Source organism: Podarcis filfolensis, assembly GCF_964270895.1.
Source record: "Podarcis filfolensis genome assembly, chromosome: 3".
In the NCBI taxonomy this organism is placed as follows: Eukaryota; Metazoa; Chordata; class Lepidosauria; order Squamata; family Lacertidae; genus Podarcis; species Podarcis filfolensis.
Genome location: NC_139606.1, coordinates 121,178,868 through 121,197,002, shown reverse-complemented (window position 1 = coordinate 121,197,002; position 18,135 = coordinate 121,178,868). Strand labels below are relative to the sequence as shown.

At 50.7% G+C, this 18,135-nt stretch overlaps 1 protein-coding gene and 1 long non-coding RNA gene across 3 annotated transcripts in view; both read right to left on the bottom strand.

Annotated features, from left to right (window-relative positions):
- Positions 1-3,653: 3,653 nt before the first annotated feature.
- Positions 3,654-18,135, bottom strand: part of LOC310758952 — a 95,527-nt gene continuing 81,045 nt past the window's right edge. The window contains exon 2 of the long non-coding RNA XR_014546128.1: positions 3,654-6,222. This is a non-coding gene — a long non-coding RNA (uncharacterized lncRNA). The remainder of the gene's footprint in view (positions 6,223-18,135) is intronic.
- The window catches only part of KIF3C (kinesin family member 3C), a 43,923-nt gene continuing 29,441 nt past the window's right edge, over positions 3,654-18,135 (bottom strand). Inside the window, exons 4-8 of one of the 2 annotated variants that reach the window (XM_083605111.1) lie at positions 16,285-16,403; positions 13,449-13,568; positions 12,268-12,409; positions 10,378-10,553; positions 3,654-8,913 (exon numbers count right to left, since the gene is read on the bottom strand). In XM_083605111.1, the coding sequence (XP_083461237.1) occupies positions 8,820-8,913; positions 10,378-10,553; positions 12,268-12,409; positions 13,449-13,568; positions 16,285-16,403 (651 nt within the window). In that variant the 3' untranslated portion in view covers positions 3,654-8,819. Of the gene's footprint in view, positions 8,914-10,377; positions 10,554-12,267; positions 12,413-13,448; positions 13,569-16,284; positions 16,404-18,135 lie in introns of both variants that reach the window. The other variant, XM_083605110.1, reaches the window with a different exon arrangement.

Sequence of the window (18,135 nt, the reverse complement as noted above, 5' to 3'; positions counted from 1 at the left end):
GGGACGACAGAGGACGAGATGGTGGGACAGTGTTCTTGACCCAACTGCGGGAGGCAGTGGAAGACAGGAGTGCCTGGTGTGCTCTGGTCCAGGGGGTCACGAAGAGTCGGACACGACTGAACGACTAAACAACAACAACAACAACATGACTGTATATGGGAATGCCATGATTCTGTAGCATTGAAATTGCTGGTGGAAATTAACCTCACATGATCCATCTAGCCACAGAGTGTGGCCTCAGCTATCACCTCTGAGACTACCCACACAGGTGTGTGCAGAAAAAGCTTGCCGATAATATGCACCTGCTAAAAGGTAGCATGCCTTGTGATACAGATGTTGATCTGGATAATTAAAGCATTCCAAAGCATATTTCTTGCATGCAAATCAGTATGGAGCTGTTCCCACTGGCCCTCTTCTGCCATTTGCGGCAGGAGGCTGCGCTCTCCTTGCAGCCCTTGTCTGCATGACCTTTAGCAAACTGCCTGCCTGGTAGTAACTGGAGCATGAAAGTGCAATCTTGCCAAGGCAAGCAAAACACACACACACCATGTGAGCTAAGTGACAAGTGGCCGCTGGGGATTTCTCTAGGTTTGATAAAGAGAAATCCCGTTTCATTTTGTGCTGACCCAGCTTGCAGTTATTTCACAGGCTGCACTGGCTCCAAGTTACCCTGACCAAAGAGGACTAAAAGGGAACATAAGGATTGTTGTTGTTCCTTAGTCGTTTAGTTGTGTCCGCCTCTTCGTGACCCCATGGACTAAGTTTGTTATTGGTATCTGAAGAAGTGTACATGCACACGAAAGCTCATACCAATAACAAACTTAGCTGGTCTCTAAGGTGTTGTTGTTGATGTTGTTTAGTCGTTTAGTTGTGTCCGACTCTTTGTGACCCCCTGGACCAGAGCACGCCAGGCCCTCCTGTCTTCCACTGCCTCCCGCAGTTTGGTCAAACTCATGCTGGTAGCTTCGAGAACAGTGTCCCACCATCTCGTCCTCCGTCATCCCCTTCTCCTTGTGCCCTCCATCTTTCCCAGCATCAGGGTCTTTTCCAGGTCTTCTCTTCTCAGGAGGTGGCCAAAGTCTTGGAGCCTCAGCTTCAGGATCTGTCCTTCCAGTGAGCACTCAGGGCAGATTTCCTTCAGAATGGAGAGGTTGGATCTTCTTGCAGTCCATGGGACATCAACAACGCTGACTGTCTGCTAAAGATGTTTTCAAAAACGATACTTTTTAATCTGAGAAGTGCCACATCTGCAGTATGGAAAGACATTTAAAATCAAGAGTATGCTCTAGTAAGTGGAACTTTTATTTCGATTGCGTGGTGAGGGGTGGGGACGGGACAAAACACAGTGGGTGGGCATGAGGCTTGAAGAGGGGGGTTCATGTCCCTCCACAGCCCTTTCTCTGGGTGCTCATGAATTGGCACTTCACTGCCATCCACCCAAAGCCTCCACGGAGGTCTTCCCAGGGGTCTGATGTCTTACCTGCCCACTTTGGGGTTCCCTGGAGCATGTGGAACACCCCATCCCCTTCTCCCATTATCACAGGAAATCTAGGAAACACATCAACCCAGAAGATTTGGGTGACATCACTGTGGTGGAAGGAATTGTGGGACCTTGACCATAGTGCCGTGAATCTGGGCCCATAACCTGTTGTTGGGATGCTGCCAGGGAGACAGAGGCATCAGGCAGCCTCCACATCGTCTCCGGACGATCTCCCGGTCTCCCATAGAACAGCATCAGTCAATGAATGACACGAGCCTCAGACACATTCCGAGACTCGTGCACACCCTTTCTGCTTTGTTTCCACAACGGAAGATTCAGCCAGGAGAGCATATTTACACCTTTATTCAACGTTGATCAGAACAAAGGAAAAACATGACTGCTTGCATCCGTGTCCAGGAAAACAGCCGGAGCAAAATCTATATACAAAACGGAAACTCCCAGTGAGCAGGAAGTAAACAGGCATGTGACACACAACAGCCTGTTCCCTTTTTAAGGTGGAACGGAAATATCCTAACATGTGGAACACCCCATCCCCTTCTCCCATTATCACTGGAAATCTAGGAAACACATCAACCCAGAAGATTTGAGTGACATCACTGTGGTGGAAGGAATTGTGGGACCTTGACCGTAGGCTTTTGGAACAGTGGTCAAGCAGCAGCCCAATATGCCTGTAGCCTGTCACAGTCATGTTTGGAGCCCAGTGTGCAATTCAGCTGTGCATCCATTTTGCATGCTAGAAGCAATGCAGGAGAAAGGCCACTAGGTGCCCTCACAGCTCTAGCAAAAGGAGATGAATCGCTGGCCGTGTAATTCCAAGATTCCTCTGCACAGCAGCCGTGAACTCAAGACACGGAACTTGTTTTGAACGCGAAGAAACTCCTCCATGCAGCGGAGATAAAAGGTTCGGCCTTCCAAATCTGATGGGCCTGACCTAACACCCCCCTCCCTCTTTGAAAAGGAAGAAGTGGAGCACTGGCTGAGTAATGGCACAAGTGGTGTGTCATTTCTAAGATGACAGCTGCCAGGTCGCAAATCAAACCCTGCAGAAACCTCTTGGGGGCTGCAGCCAACTTGGATCTCACTACAGAAGTAGGGGCAGGTGGTGAGTCATCCCTGCCGAGGAAACCAGCCCTGCCACAGCTAGATGTGGCAACTGTGCTGCATTGATGATGCGCAGGTGGGGTCCTGAGCCGCAAGAAGCTGCCTTGTGCTGAGCAAGACCCACCAATCCATCCAGCTTGGGGTGGTGGACATGGATGAGGAAGACTTGATTTTGCATCCCTGTTCAGCTACAATGTGGGACACAGGTGGCGCTGTGGGTTAAACCACTGAGCCTCTTGGGCTTGCCGATCAGAAGGTCGGCGGTTCGAATCCCACGACGGGGTGAGCTCCCGTTGCTCGGTCCCTGCTCCTGCCCACCTAGCAGTTTGAAAGCACGTCAAAGTGCAAGTAGATCAATAGGTACCGCTCCGGCGGGAAGGTAAACGGCATTTCCGTGCGCTGCTCTGGTTCACCAGGAGCGGCTTAATCATGCTGGCCACATGACCCGGAAGCTGTATGCTGGCTCCCTCGGCCAATAAAGCGAGATGAGCGCTGCAACCCCAGAGTCGGCCACGACTGGACCTAATGGTTAGGGGCCCCTTTACCTTTACTCAGCTACAATACTCATGGACCCCGGGTCAGACATCGTCTGTCAACCCAACTTGCTTCACCAGGTTGCTGTGAGAATAAATAGGGGGCAGGCCATGTATTTCACCTGAGAACTTTGGAGGAAAGGCAGGAGAACATGATGCCTAAACAAACATGACACCTGACCAAGAGGAGGAGTTCTAGCAAGGGGGGGGGGCTGTGGCCCTCCAAATGTCATCAGGCCAAACCCCATCCATCAAGAAGCCTGACAGCTTTTTGCGTGCTATTTCCTGGACATTTAGGAATAACGTGCCCGGCTGATGGCAGAGTGGGTTCCCATGTGTCTTCCAGACATGCTGCCTGCTGATTGCCAATCTTTGCTCCGCGTTCATCAGAGCTCAGCACTGTGATGCCCCTGTTCTGGGAAGCTAATGGGGGGTGGGGGGGGGAGAAGATTCCCGATAAAAGACTCACAAGACCAGCCAGCCACCATGACGAAGAAACAGCCAGACACAATCCGAAATCTCTTTAATTAGCTCACACACTTTTATTTTCATCGTTATAAACTGCAGACTTTGGGGCTTTCTCGTCATGCTCCCCCAACCAGCCCCACATTTTTTCTGCTTTTTGTCCTGAGCATCTACTTTCTCTGCTGGCCTGGACCTTTTCCGGCTTGTGATGTGGGGCTCTACTATGGAGGTCAGATCTGACCATGGTGGGATAGTTTAGGGCAAGAGTCCCCCCCCCAAAAAAAAACCAAAGTCAGGAGTGATGCCAATGAATGAAGCTGGTCTCCTTTTTCAACAATGCTCATTCCTTTATTGTCAGGGCTGGGCTTTTTGGAGCGGTGCTGCCGCCACAATGTCCAGGCCCACACCAAATCAAAGCGACGTCACAAGGGTAGTGAAGAGCTCTCCGCCCAGAACCAGAGGGGGTTTGGGACCACAACCTCTGCCAGTACATTATGTATAATATAACTATGCTTAATATGTCCTGTATATTCATATGTATAGAGCAACAAGCATGGGCCACCACCGTATACCGACTTTTGACTTCCTAAGTAAATCACCACCACAGCAACAGGCACAGACGATTTTGGTCCCAGTCTAGGCCCTTGTCTTGCTGATCGGCCAAGTCCCTCCCACTTTCCACCCCACTCTGGAATTCCCCCCAGTCTCCAGCCCCCCACATTAGCGCAAATTCCACAGTTCCCCTGGGCGGGACACCCACAAGCAGCCGCGCAACACATACACACCCCCAACACACACATTCATATGTAAATACAGACTCGCCAACATACAAAGAACAAAGAACATCAGAAATCTACATCTGAGGTTGTGGCAGCCCCTTGTACAGAGACACCTCCGCCAACGGGAACTGGCTCCTGTCTTAAATAACAGTATTTCTTTACAGCTGTCCTTGAGTTTTGTGCTAGGAAGGACGTTGGAGGTTATTGGCAGCACAGCGGTGGATTGAGAAATGCAGAGTGTGAGAGATCTCCCAACGCAAAGTACATGGCAGGAGGAAATGGCAGGCTTTGGCGTAAAAAGTATAGCTTGTTGGACCCCTTGTTTGCACCACCACCGCCGGTGGGGGTGTGTGTGTGAGTGAGGTTAACTTCCCAGTGACACCTCCAACTCCCTAAAGCCAAAATCTGTAGCGCAGGAGGCATCGTTCGGCCTCAACACACTGACCTCCTCCATTTCCCATCCAGGCTGAATGGAAATAATTCTGTTCTATTGTAGTTCCCAATGCGATGGCTGCTCTCGTCTTTGTGGTGCTGTAGAAAACAATTCCTCAGGGAGAAGTAACGTCGTTAGCCTTTGAAACTGGGAAAGATGCATCTCCTCTCTTCTGGCAGATCTCCAGAAAGCACACTTTTCTAACCCACGGTAAACAAAGGACAAAAAGCTCAGATGAGCCTTCAGGTGCACCTCTAGACGTGGGGCTGGCCTTCAGAAGTCTCTGCTGTCCCTTGAGTGTGTGTGGCTGTTGTGCTGTGAAGTAAACCAAGCAGCTTCCCCTGGGTGTGCTTGTTCCTGGCTCCAGAGCCATGCACAGATCTCTGAGTTTATGGGAATCAAAGGCAAGGAAGTGCAGAGTTAATTCAAATCCACTCTCAGACAGGTGAAGGAGTGAAAGGGGCCTTCCTCCAGCTGCTGGACTACAGAAATGCATCTTCTTTTGTAAGCATTCAGCCTCCCTGACCCTCTCTGGCTGCCCAGCAACTTCTTCCAGCCCAACAGGAAAGACAGTCCTTTCTGCTTTGGATGCAGAAGGTCTCAGGTTCACTCCCCAGCTGCATTGAGGACAGGTAAAGACCCCTGTCAAAAACCCTGGAGAGCCATTGCTCATCATTGAAGACAGTACGAAGGCAGATGGACCAATGGTTTGGCGTTGTGTACGGCAGCTTCCTCTGTTCCTACAGTCCCTATAGCACAGCTTTCTCTGCTGCTACTAGGCACTATTAATTCCCCAGCCGTGTGCAGGACCCCAACGAATCATGGCAGCTCAGCATCTCTGGAGGGCCAGCGCAGCCGGGGCACAGAATGCGCTGGGAGCAGCCAGGGCAGCCGGTCAGGGACCAAGGGGCATAACACACAATTAAACTGCATAGCAAGATGGTTCCCGTGGGACCACCTCTGGACAGCCTTTTCTGCATCGAGAGTTTTCCAGGTACATTGTACTTTTAGTATATATTTTATCTATATTAATAATATATATTGTTGTTCACTGCTTTTGGAGCCTTGGGTTAAAAAGCGGTATATAAATAAACCATAGCATAGAAAATAGGCTGTTTCTATTCCCTTGCCCAAAAGCAGCTTGCAGAGTCCCCTTCCCACCCGCCTTCTGGTGGTTTGTGTCTTTCAGAAGCAGAGACCACAAACTCAACCCCCCCTGCTCTGCATCCAGGAGTCGGGAATAACTGCTGCTGCTCTGCCCCCTGGAGCAACCCTCAGCCAAATTCCATACTCGCAACCACCAGGCATGGATCAGAATCCTTGCTTCATGCAAGGGAAGTCTCATAAGGGCGGGGGGGGGGGGCAAGAATTTGTCCTGCTACCTTTCCTTTAGCTGTCGCAGGGACTTATCTGAAGGAGTGTCTCCACCCCCATCGTTCTGCCCGGATGCTGAGGTCCAGCGCTGAGGACCTTCTGGCGGTTCCCTTGCTGTGAGAAGCCAAGTTACGGGGAACCAGGCAGAGGGCCTTCTCGGTAGTGGCGCCCGCCCTGTGGAACGCCCTCCCACCCGATGTCAAAGAGAAGAACAACTACCTAACATTTAGAAGACATCTGAAGGTAGCCCTGTTCAGGGAAGGTTTTAATGTGTGACATTTTAATGTATTTTTAATCTTTGTTGGAAGCCGCCCAGAGTGGCTGGGGAAACCCAGCCAGATGGGTGGGATACAAATAATAAATTGTTATTATTATTTGGGGCTGGCTCCAGAGTAAACGAGAGATGAGGAAGCCACAGAATCCTTGGCCAGGACTAGAGCCGCAAGAAGGAAACTTGGGGAGTTGGGCTGACCGAGGGGGATCTGTAGCCACACCCCAGACTGGACGGCCCCCCAATGCTTCAGGCTGCACACTCTCTCAGGCCGACTGCCCAGCTAGGAACATCAGAAGCTGCCGTTGACAGAATCAGACCACTGCTTCGTCAAGATCAACCTGGTCTGCACCAACTGGCATCCCTGGTTGTCCACGGTTTCTCTGCGGTCTTTTGCAGCCCTCCCTGGAGATGTCAAGGACTGAACCCAGGACCTTTTGCACGCAGAGCAGGTGTCTGTGCCGACTGAACCACGGCCCCTAGCTCAGTGCTACAGCCACCTTTTCACCAAGTTCCTCCTTTTTCCTTCCTCTGGTTTCTGGTCTTGGACTGTGGGGAGCGGAAGAGTCCTTCTGCTACAAAAGCTGCAGCAGGCACAGAGCGGATCATTCAGAGCACTGCGAAACTCTGCCACTTCCCTCTCTCAAAGAAAGGTGGCCCACTAAACCTTTCCCGCTGACCTCCTGGCCATCCCATCGCCTTTGCTCTCGTGCCCTCACACCTTTCTCCGTTTGCTGCCCATGGTGGCTGCTTGTGGCCGAGTCCCAGGCACCTGGAGGTCTGTTTGGCAGCAGCATCACGAGAATTGGTGGCAACGGCGCGCTGGCAGCTATCACACCAGGCAGCAAGCGCTCTCCATCTCCCCTAGCTAAATGCAGCCTGCGGGCTTTCCCCCAGAGAGAAGGTTCATCAACACTCTCCTTGCCTAGAAAGCAAAGTCTTAGCCATTTCCCTCTTGCCCCTCTCCTTTCCCCGGAAAATACCCACTCTTTAGCCTCAAATCGGAACAAGAAGATTGCCGTTGGTTCCGATTGAGCACTAAAGAGTGGTTTTCCCCATGAGAAAGCGGATGAACCCAGAGTTTTGCTTATTTCTAGGAAATTCCCAGGCCAATTTTAGGGGCAGCCACAAAGCTAACTGACTAGAAGCCAAAGGGCAACTTATGCAGAGAGACACTGGCCATGAGGAAAAGGCAGGGGGCGTGAGGGTTGGGTTTGGTGGTGGCGGCGGGGTGTTTATTCCACCTTGCCCTCCCCCTTTCTCTTTGATTTCTCTGCCTTCCCCTCCTGACCTCAACGTGGCCCCAGGAGGTCCTTGCCACTGGCTGGACGCTGCATCAAAGCTGCCTGTCCCCGTTGCCACTGCAAGAGAGCCATGAATTTCGAGTAAAACTCAAGAGGCGCCCTTCCCTCTGCTCTCTCAGGGGAGCGGGGCCCTCTGCCTCTCTCCCCATGTGAGGCACATGATTGGTTCTTGACTTCAGGACGTCTCTTCCCAATCAGAATATGGATGATTCCTGTCCTGGAGAGGCAATATGCAACATCCCCACCATGTTGGCCATTGCAGTCACTTGGTGGGTCAAGCGGGGGCCCCCAGCCAGTGGTGCTGGTGAGAAGGTCTGGTAGCATCCCAGCCCCCTCACAGATCTGCTTGCATAATCAGTCCTTAGGCTCTCGCTGTGCAGCATGGAGCCATTTGGTGTGTTTTTTGGCTGGGTGAACAGAAGGCAAGGCGAAGCCGATGGTCTTGGTGCGAGAGCAGAGAGGATTCCGTGGCTGGCAAGGAGGTCGAATCCTGTCTCCAAGCTCTGCCAGCTCCGACCAAACACTCCTCGTAGGGGACACTGCAAGGAGGCAGCGACTTCTTCCGGAGGGAACAGAGGGAGCCGAGTGCAAGTGGTTTGGGCTCCGCCTGCCCCAAACAGGTGTCCCTACTGAGCTCAGAACGTCGACAGGGTGAAGAAAAAGCAAGAGTCCGCCTTCTAGGAAGGTTGTGCGTGGTGCCAGGCTGCCCCAACATTGCCAGGGGAGCAGCTGGCACTGAGGACGCTGCTTGGCCCCAAAGAAGAACCCGCCCCCAGCATCCATACAAAGACACATCATAAATAAATATGTTAAATAAATAGAGCGACAGTCCAGAGAGGGCGGGGGGACGGGGCCCCCCAAACCATCCTCCCATATGGATGCACAGAGACACACACACACGCACACACACACACAAGAAGTAGCTAAGGACAAAGATGAGTTAGTGCAGGGGGACCCCCCTCCCTGGACCACGTGTCCTCCGAGGCAGCAGGTGACGGGAGAGGAGCCTCATCCTCCGTGTGCGAAAGGAAGGGCCAGGGAGGGCCAACGGGGCCTGGTTACTCGTGAGCCAGTGCTGTGGCAGCTTTCTGTGAGCTGGAGGCAAGGGACACGTGCGTCGTCGACGACGGCAGGGAACGAGGAGCCTGGCACCTGCAGGAGAGAGACGAGAAGGAGGGGGAAAGTGAGGGGCCGTGCTGCCCTCTTTCTTTCTTCCCTGCCGGCCCAAATGCCCCGCGTCCATCAAGCAAGCTCCCCCGCCCATTGCGGAAGAACCCAGGGCAGACCAACAGCCCCTCCAGACTCAGCAGCCGGGCTCAGAAAACGTTTTCCGCATGAGGCCGGTCCACTGTCCCTCAGACCTTGTAGAGGGCCAGACTATACACAGTGGTACCTCTGGTTGCGAATGGGATCCGTTCCGGAGGCCCGTTCGCAACATGAAAGGAACGCAACCCGCAGCAGCGCGTCTGCGCATGTGCAGGTTGCGATTCGCCGCTTCCGCGCATGATGTCATTTTGCGCTTTGAGCGGCGAAACCCAGAAGCAATCCTTTCCGGTACTTCCGAGTTGCCACGGGACATAACCCGAAAGAACATAACATGAAGCAGATGTAACATGAGGTATGACTGTATATATATATTTTTAAATACTCAAATGAATTCCTATGCACACTGTGAAGGGGGGCAAGTAGTCCTTCTCCTCACTCCACCCCAGCCCCAGCCGCCTTCTCGGTGTGCCGGCTGCCTCATTCGCCAAAGGGCTGGCAGCGGTGGCATGAAACGGGCTTCCTCCCCGCCTAGAGAAAGAAGGCGCTGCCGCCGCTGCCGCCACTGCTGCTACTTCTCAAGAAGCGAGTAGGCAGCGCAAGCTCGTCCGCTCCGCTCTCTGGCCCACAGGAGCACCAGGGCGGTGGCAGCGGGGGGAGGAAGAGGCCGAGCGGCGGCGGCTCTGCCAATCAAACGCCACACCTGGTTTACCGCCGCGCGGCGCAGAGACGTCTCTGCCAATCAAACGCCGCTAAGGTAAACCAGGTGTGGCGTTTGATAGGCCGAGCCGCCCCCGCTTGGCCTCTTCCTCCCATCGCCATCACCGGGAGTCTCGGCTTCGCGGCGGGTTCCGGCTTCGCAACGCGGACTGGATTTAGGACCCAGGTGGGCCTGATCCGGCCGGGGGGCCTTAGTTTGCTGACCCCTACTCAGCAGCCTTAACTTCTCCGTTGCCAGAGAGAGAGAGGACATAGTGAAAATGTCCGCTCACAGCTGTTAATCCCCCAAATCTGGGAAATGGCCAGAAGTCAACCCAAAGTTCTCTGTTGTTTATGCAGGGCATCCCAGAACCTGGTTGATTCCCAGCCTCCTCTTCTGATTGGCTGGCACGTAGCTGAACAGATCAAATGCCGGTCCCGGGTGACCATTCCTAACCTTCTTACTGGGCTAATGCTGTACCTTTGAACCTCTCCAGTGGCCCCAGATTCTGCCAGAGTCCTACTCGAGTGTAGGCTGAACTCCTGACATCCTGGTGGGAAAATGTCTCCACCTCAAATTCACTCCCAGGTGTGCAGATGAGCACTCCACAAAACCTTCTCCATCACTGCTCTCTCTCTCTCTCGCTCACTCACCAAGACCGCGACTTCCGCACTCGCGACGCCGCGGGTCGCTCCAGGAGGCTGTCGAGACGCATGAGCCTCTCCAGGTGCAGGGCCCGTGGATCGTGCTCACTCGGGTCCCGTGTGATCTCAAACTCAAAGACGGCCGGCGGGGAGACGTCCAGTTCCAGGAACATGATATTCTCAGCCTGTGATGAAATTGGGGAAGGGAGGGAATTCAGAAAGGAGAGGCCAGTTTGCCAAGGAGGTGGCGCAGAAAAGGGTGAAAATGCAACACATCCACAAAAAATACGAAGAGGGATTTGTCCTCTTGTCGATTTGCAGAATGGTAGAATTAGAAGGGGACCCCCCAAGGTCATCTAGTCCAACCCCCCGCAAGGCAGGATTCACAACTAAAGCATCCCAGATGGATAGCCACCCAAACTCTGCTAAAAAATACCCCTCCAAGTGGATTCCCTAATACTTGCTTAGTTATTTTACATACTTCTCACTCATCATGGCCTCCTCCACCTCTTTCCCTCTTTTCTTCCTAAAGTAACACTAATGTCTCAACAAATGAAACTGTAGAAAATGTAGAAAATGTAACTTGAAAAAAAGAGACAAAAACAACATTTGACAGATAATAATAATTTTAAAAAAATAAGAAAGAAAGGAAAGAAAGAGAGAGAGAGAGAGAGAGAGAGAAAGAAGAAAGAAAGAAAGAAAGAAAGAAAGAAAGAAAGAAAGAAAGAAAGAACAAATTCCCCAAATCATCTTGAAGGTAAAGCAATACTGATAACCTTTGCCTTCTGCTAATTCCCCATGAATTAGCCTGGATTGTGAGCCCTTTGTGGCAACAAAAACCATTGTTTAAAGCATATTTGCTGTAGCCACAGCCCTAGGAGATGGTCTCCCTACAAATCTGTATCTTCCTCCAAATCGGAGATGGACAGAGTTCCCTGAGGTGAGTTTGTGCCATCAAAATGGCAGCCACAGGGAGAGGAAGGGGGCTTCCACTGGGTGCTGCCTTTGACCCAAACGGTCTAGGTCCCGGACTCCTCCCATGCGGAGCCTCCCCTATTTTGAGGTCCTCCATCACTGGGAGGAGCTACTGGAGAGAAGACGCAGTGGTGGCCAAACTCGGCCCTCCAGATGTTTTGGGACTACAACTCCCATCATCCCTAGCTAACAGGACCAGTGATCAGGGATGATGGGAACTGTAGTCCCAAAACATCTGGAGGGCCGAGTTAGGCCACCACTGTTCAGACTTACTGTCTTCTTATCTTGGCTTTGATCGCTATCTACCATATTTTTCCGTCTATAAGACGCCCCCATTTATAAGACGCCTCTTATTTTTGGGGACTCAGATTTATTAAAATGGGGGGAGGGGGAGATGTATCCATGTATAAGACGCCCCTTAATTTTTGACATTATTTTTTAGCGAAAAAACCTAGTCTTATACAGTGGTACCTCGGGTTACAGACGCTTCAGGTTACAGACACTTCAGGTTACAGATGCTTCAGGTTACAGACTCTGCTAACCCAGAAAGTACCTCGGGTTAAGAACTTTGCTTCAGGACAAGAACAGAAATTGTGTGACGGCAGCGGGAGGCCCCACTAGCTAAAGGGGTGCTTCAGGTTAAGAACAGTTTCAGGTTAAGAACGGACCTCCGGAATGAATTAAGTACTTAACCCGAGGTACCACTGTACACGGGAAAATATGGTACCTTTGTGTTGTGGATTTTAAAATCTTGTCGGCTGCCTTGTAGATGTTTCTTTCCAGACCCGAGACTTTCCATCGGTCCATCTGGGCAGTGCTTGCTTTGCGACCAGGAAGTTCGGTCCTCTCAGGGTCCCCTTCCCTCCCCCAGACCCCATTTCTCCCTCCCTCCCCTCCTCCTCCTCCGAGGTCCTCTCGGCTCACCCGGTACCGAGGATGGGAGCCCATCGACATGGCCAGCCGAGCGTACTGGCTGATGGGCCTCTTGTACCCCACGGCGGAGGTCGGCCGCTTCTTCATCTGGGTGGCCGTGGTGGTGGTGGGGCTGTTGCTCCCGCTCCCGCTGCTGCTGTAAAGAGATTGGTTTCCAAGAATGGAGAATGGGCGTAGGACGGGTTCAGGATCATCAGCACTGGTAAAAAGCTTCATGTGTGGCATATCTCTGCCACCCTGCGCCTGAGCCGGTGGGCAAAGGACTCCCAGTCTGCCTTGCCCCATCTAATTATTTTACTATTATTTCTTAAATTTGCTATTATTCGTTAAATAAACGGTCTCGGTCCAGTATATCTGAAGGAGCGTCTCCACCTCCATCGTTCAGCCTGGGCACTGAGGTCCAGCACCGAGGGCCTTCTGGCGGTTCCCTCACTGAGAGAAGCCAAGTTACAGGGAACCAGGCAGAGGGCCTTCTCGGTGGTGGCACCCGCCCTGTGGAACGCCCTCCCAGCAGATGTCAAAGGCATAAACAACTATCTGACGTTCAGAAGACATCTGAAGGCAGCGCTGTTTAGGGAAGCTTTTAATGTCTGATGTATTACTGTATTTTAATATTTTGTTGAAAGCCACCCAGAGTGGCTGGGGAAGCCCAGCCAGATGGGCGGGATATAAATATATTATTATTATTATTATTATTATTTTAAAAATTGTACACCGCCCTTCATCCAAAGATCCCAAGGCAGCTCACAACATAAATAAATACAAAATGAGAATGCAGGCAACTCCCCACATGCATGCAATCTCCTTGCATGGCGCTGGGAACCCAGAAGTGGTGCGTGGCTTGTGAAGAGACCCTTCCCACATCCTCTTTGGCCCTGGGAAGGTCTCCTCGTGAGCCGGAGCCCGAAGAGGAAAGCCGCCCTGAGTCCCAGTCTGGGGTAAATGTGGAATATAAATAAATACAATAATCACAATGATCATAGTTTGGGTTGGGATTTCCTGGCTTTCCTCAGAGGTGCTTCTCATTTGGGCTACTGACTGTGCTACAAATGTAGATGAACTTGGTATCTGCTCAACTGTCATGGCTCCAGCTGAGGAACCCAGGTGTTTTTTTGGGGGGTGTTGCTTGGGCAGAGAGCAGTCCTGCCCTTGTCGAGGGCTCAGAAACTCACCTTCCTGGCGTGAGCACCAAGGGCTGGAATTTCCACTGGTCCTCCTCGCAGTCAAAGTAAAGGCGGTTCATGATTTTGTTCTTCTCTTCGGGGGGGATGAAGTTTTCAATGATCAGATACCTGAGCAAAGATGGAACGGGCAGCTTCAGCAGGAGGCAGGGGGGTGGGATCTGCCCACGTGGGGATTTCAGATTTTTATTTATTCCCACACGGCTGGAAAAAAAGGCGGGGACAGCTTGGGGGCCAATGAAAACAGGTGGGTGACTAAGTGACCGACAGTGGATTTATTTTATCACTTGTTCTGAAATGTGTGAACTGTTAGAATTCCTGCTCCCTGTTTGCAGTCATGGGATTGCTGTCTATCACATGACGGTGTATGTTTTGACTCCACAGTGGGAAGTGACGGAGACAGGATGTTTGTGTTCCTGTGTTCCGTGAAGTGGAACTATTGTCCTTTGTTCTCTCTCTTTGCTGTCTGATGCTAGAGAGAGAGGGAGCCATGTTGCAGTGCTTCGTGTGTGTTTAGATTTAAATAAAGTAGATTAGCCAAAATGCTGAGTTGCTGAGGTCTGTCACGCAAACTGTGCAGACTCTGCGGATCCCTAAGTGTGCCGGTGTCTGCCGGCATCAATCGCTGTGATGTTCGGGCAAAAGAAAGTTTTTGAAGCTCCTGAACGATGGACCAGGAGGGAGGGAACATGCCAGTCGGGCATGTATCTCTGCCAGGGTCCTACTCAAGAGGAGGATGAGCGCCTGACACATACCTGAGCAAAGACTGAACGGGCAGCGACAGCAGGAGGCAGGCTGCCGAGGGAAACGGGGGGGTCTGCCCACGTGGGGATTTCAGATTTTTATTTTTCCCCACATGGCTGGGAAAAGAAGGCGGGGACAGCTTGGGGGCCAATGAAAACAGGTGGGTGACTAAGTGAGCGACACTGGATTTATTTTATCACTTGTTCTGGAAAGTGTGAACTGGTCATACCAGTGTAGGAATCTGGTTGGCCACTGTGAGAACAGGATGCCTGATTAGATGGGCCAGATCCAGCTGCCTGGCTCTGCTTGTGTTCTCACATTTTAGGACATCCCCTACAAGTGAAGTGAAGGACATGAGGCAGGAGTTGGTAATGCAGGCGAGCTGCGCAGGAGCAAGCTGCCAGCTAGCTCTGCGGAGGCTCCTTTTATTAGCACAATATGCAAAACCAGTCAGATACATTTTGGACTGTGACCTTTACACATCTTCCAGTCCCGAGATCGTGGGGTGATACCAAGTTATTTTGGCACCTGTTTCCACCGCGTCAGTTTCCCCTTGAACCATGTATGACGAAGGAGACAAAGGTCACAGACAGACCACTAAGAGAGCAAAGGTTAGATAGAGGGCATGATGTTCAGACAGCTGTGGCTTTGTCTGTGGGGGGGGGAGTGTGCTCCACACCCCAAGGTCACGTGTGTGGACAGCTGAGGCTGCCCGCAGGTGAAAGTGTCTCCATACCCAGCGATCATTCCTACAACAAGGAGCTGTGCTAAAGCAGTTTGACCCCATTTGCACTGAGACGTCAACCTGGTCTTCAAAACAACTTCCACCCTCACTCCGAGAGCAGCAGCAGCAACATCCCCCTCTCTCGGGATCCTTCTGGCTCCCCTGCCTTCCTTCAAGTCCTCCCTACGGACCCCTCCCTCTGGAGCCCTCTTGTTCCGTTGCCCCCTCCAGGGACACTCGACTCTCCCCATCCCAACGCTGCTACTCAGAGCCCTTGACATCTCATCCCAGGGCCCAGCAAGGTGAGATGACAAGTCAACCCCCTCACCTTCCTCCTACGCCAGGGAGGGATCAGCTGGCTGGCCACCCGCTGCCCTCCAGCGCCCCCACCATAGGTGGCCAGAACGAGGTACTGCAGCGTCCAGTTTAGGGAGGGGGCTTAGGTAACACTAAGGGCCAATACAGTGGTACCTTGGTTCTCAAACTTAATCCGTTCCGGAAGTCTGTTCCAAAACCAAAACGTTCCAAAACCAAGGCATGCTTTCCCATAGGAAGTAATGCAAAGTGGATTAATCCATTCCAGACTTAAAAACAACCCCTAAAACAGCAGTTTGACATGAGTTTTACTATCTATAAAATGATCCATAAAATGAAAGCAATCAACAATGTACAGTGGTACCTCGGGTTACAGACGCTTCAGGTTACAGACGCTTCAGGTTACTGACTCTGCTAACCCAGAAATAGTACCTCGGGTTAAGAACTTTGCTTCAGGATGAGAACAGAAATTGTGCCGCCGCGGCGCAGCAGCAGTGGGAGGCCCCATTAGCTAAAGTGGTGCTTCAGGTTAAGAACATTTTCAGGTTAAGAACGGACCTCCGGAACGAATTAAGTTCTTAACCCGAGGTACCACAGTACTGCAGTCACACAATCAATCAATCAGTAGCTGAACTGGGTTCCACACAGTCACAAAAACAAAATGAAAAAGAGCCACAAAAACGCAAAGTAAACAGCAAAAACCGAGAGACCTCAGCGTAGCACTCAAATGTTCAGCTTCCCAAAAAAAGTTTGCAAACCAGTTTGCTGTGTTTGGGATCCAAGTTGTTTGAGTACCAAGGCGTTTGAGAACCAAGGTCCCACTGTAGAGTCTCACCTGTTCCTAAAAAGCTGCGGGCTCTGGCTTGGCTCCCCCAACCTGAGGCACGCTTGCCCACCCCCTCAGGCCTCCAGACCACCAGCCCCTGAGAGTGTCAGGGGCAGCAGGAGGAGGTCAGGCAGGGGCAACCTTGGCTTGGGCTCCTCCTGGGCTGGGCTTCCCCTGCTGCTACTGCTGCTGCCGGCTGAGCCCTGCCAGACACTCACTTGAGCTTCAGCTCCCTCGTCTGCTCATTCTGTGCCTCCTCCAGGTCTTGCCGCACGCGGATGTATTCGTCGTGTTGGTCCTGGATCTCAGCCTTCACAGCCTGGAGTTTTGCATAGAGCTGTCGGGGCGAGAAAAAGGGCATTGCTCGTTTATTTATTTTTTTCCAAAAAAATATTATTCATTTTATAACACAAATAAAAAACACAGACAGAAAAGACAAACAATACGAACAAATTCTTATTTTCTAAACGTTGTTGACTTCCTCAAGTCCCACCTATTTTCATTTTACTTCATCTTTAGCAGTTTACATATATCATAATTTCTAACCTTCTTTTTTTTTAATCATAGTTAAAATAACTTCACATTTTATCACTTACAAATAATACTGTTTTAAAATACCCTATCTTCTACTTCTAACCCTACAGCCTATATCCACTTCCAAAGCTATTCTAGGGTTTAAATATTAACATATTTTTTCAAATATTCCTTAAACTTCTTCCAGTCTTCTTCCACCATCTCTTCTCTCTGGTCTTGGAGTCTCCCGGTCAGTTCGGCAAGTTCCATATAGTCCATGGGCATCGCTCGTTTAGGGGAACGGCCGTTGTGCCACTGCCAGCCAATGTGCCCTTCACCATGCCAGAAGCTACCATGGGCACTGAAGGCCAAATTGACAGAAGGGCGGACGACTTATAGAAATTTATTAAAACAAGAGGGAACAGAGTACAAATTAAATTTAAGGAATTATCTGGGAAATTCACAACATGGTTACAATACAGTGGTGCCCCGCAAGACGAATGCCTCGCAAGACGGAAAACCCGCTAGACGAAAGGGTTTTCCGTTTTGGAGGTGCTTCGCAAAACGAATTTCCTATGGGCTTGCTTTGCAAGACGAAAATGTCTTGCGAGTTCCTGCGGGATTTTTTTCCTTTCCCCCCCCCTTTTTCCCAAGCCGCTAAGCCGCTTAACAGCTGATCGCCAAGCCGCTTATCAGCTGATCCGCTAAGCCGCTTATCAGCTGATCCGCTAAGCCGCTTATCAGCTGATCCGCCGCTTATCAGCTGATCCGCTAAACCGCTTATCAGCTGATCCGCTAAGCCTGCTAAGCCGCTAATAGCGCTAATCCGCTAAGCCGCTAATGGGCTTGCTTCGCAAGACGAAAAAACCGCAAGATGAAGAGACTCACGGAACGGATTCTTTTCGTCTTGCGAGGCACCACTGTATCATCATTTGAATGAAGTATTTAAGAAAGTTGTGATACGAGGGTTTGGGGAACAAATATCACAACTGGAGAGAGACCTGTTGGAATGTAATGTAAAAGTGTTGTCTAAAATGCAGAAAATATTATTGGAATGGGAGGATGAGCAAGTAAAATCCTCAAGGATACATTGGGCAATAGATAGACATGGAAGCATGGGAATGATTGTGGAATACGGATGTAAAATTTACAGCATGTTATGGTCTAAGAGAAAATTATATGAAAATGATGTATCAATGGTATTTAGCACCAAGTGAATAGGCAAAAATGTATAAATCTAAATCAAATAAGTGTTGGGAATTTAAAGAGAAAGAAGGTTCTTTTTATCATATGTGGTGGTCTTGTCGTAAGGTTAAAGCTTACTGGGAAATGATATATAATGAATTGAAAAGGATGTTCAAAATAACTTTTATTTAAAAAAACACCCAGAAGCTTTTCTTTTGGGAATTATAGAGACAGAACTACCTAAATTGTATAGAATTTTATTTATGTATGCTACTACAGCAGCAAGAATGTTACTCGCCCCAAAATGGAAAGAAGCAGAAGTCCCAGCAAAGGAAGAATTGATACAAAAACTTATGGAATATGCGGAAAGG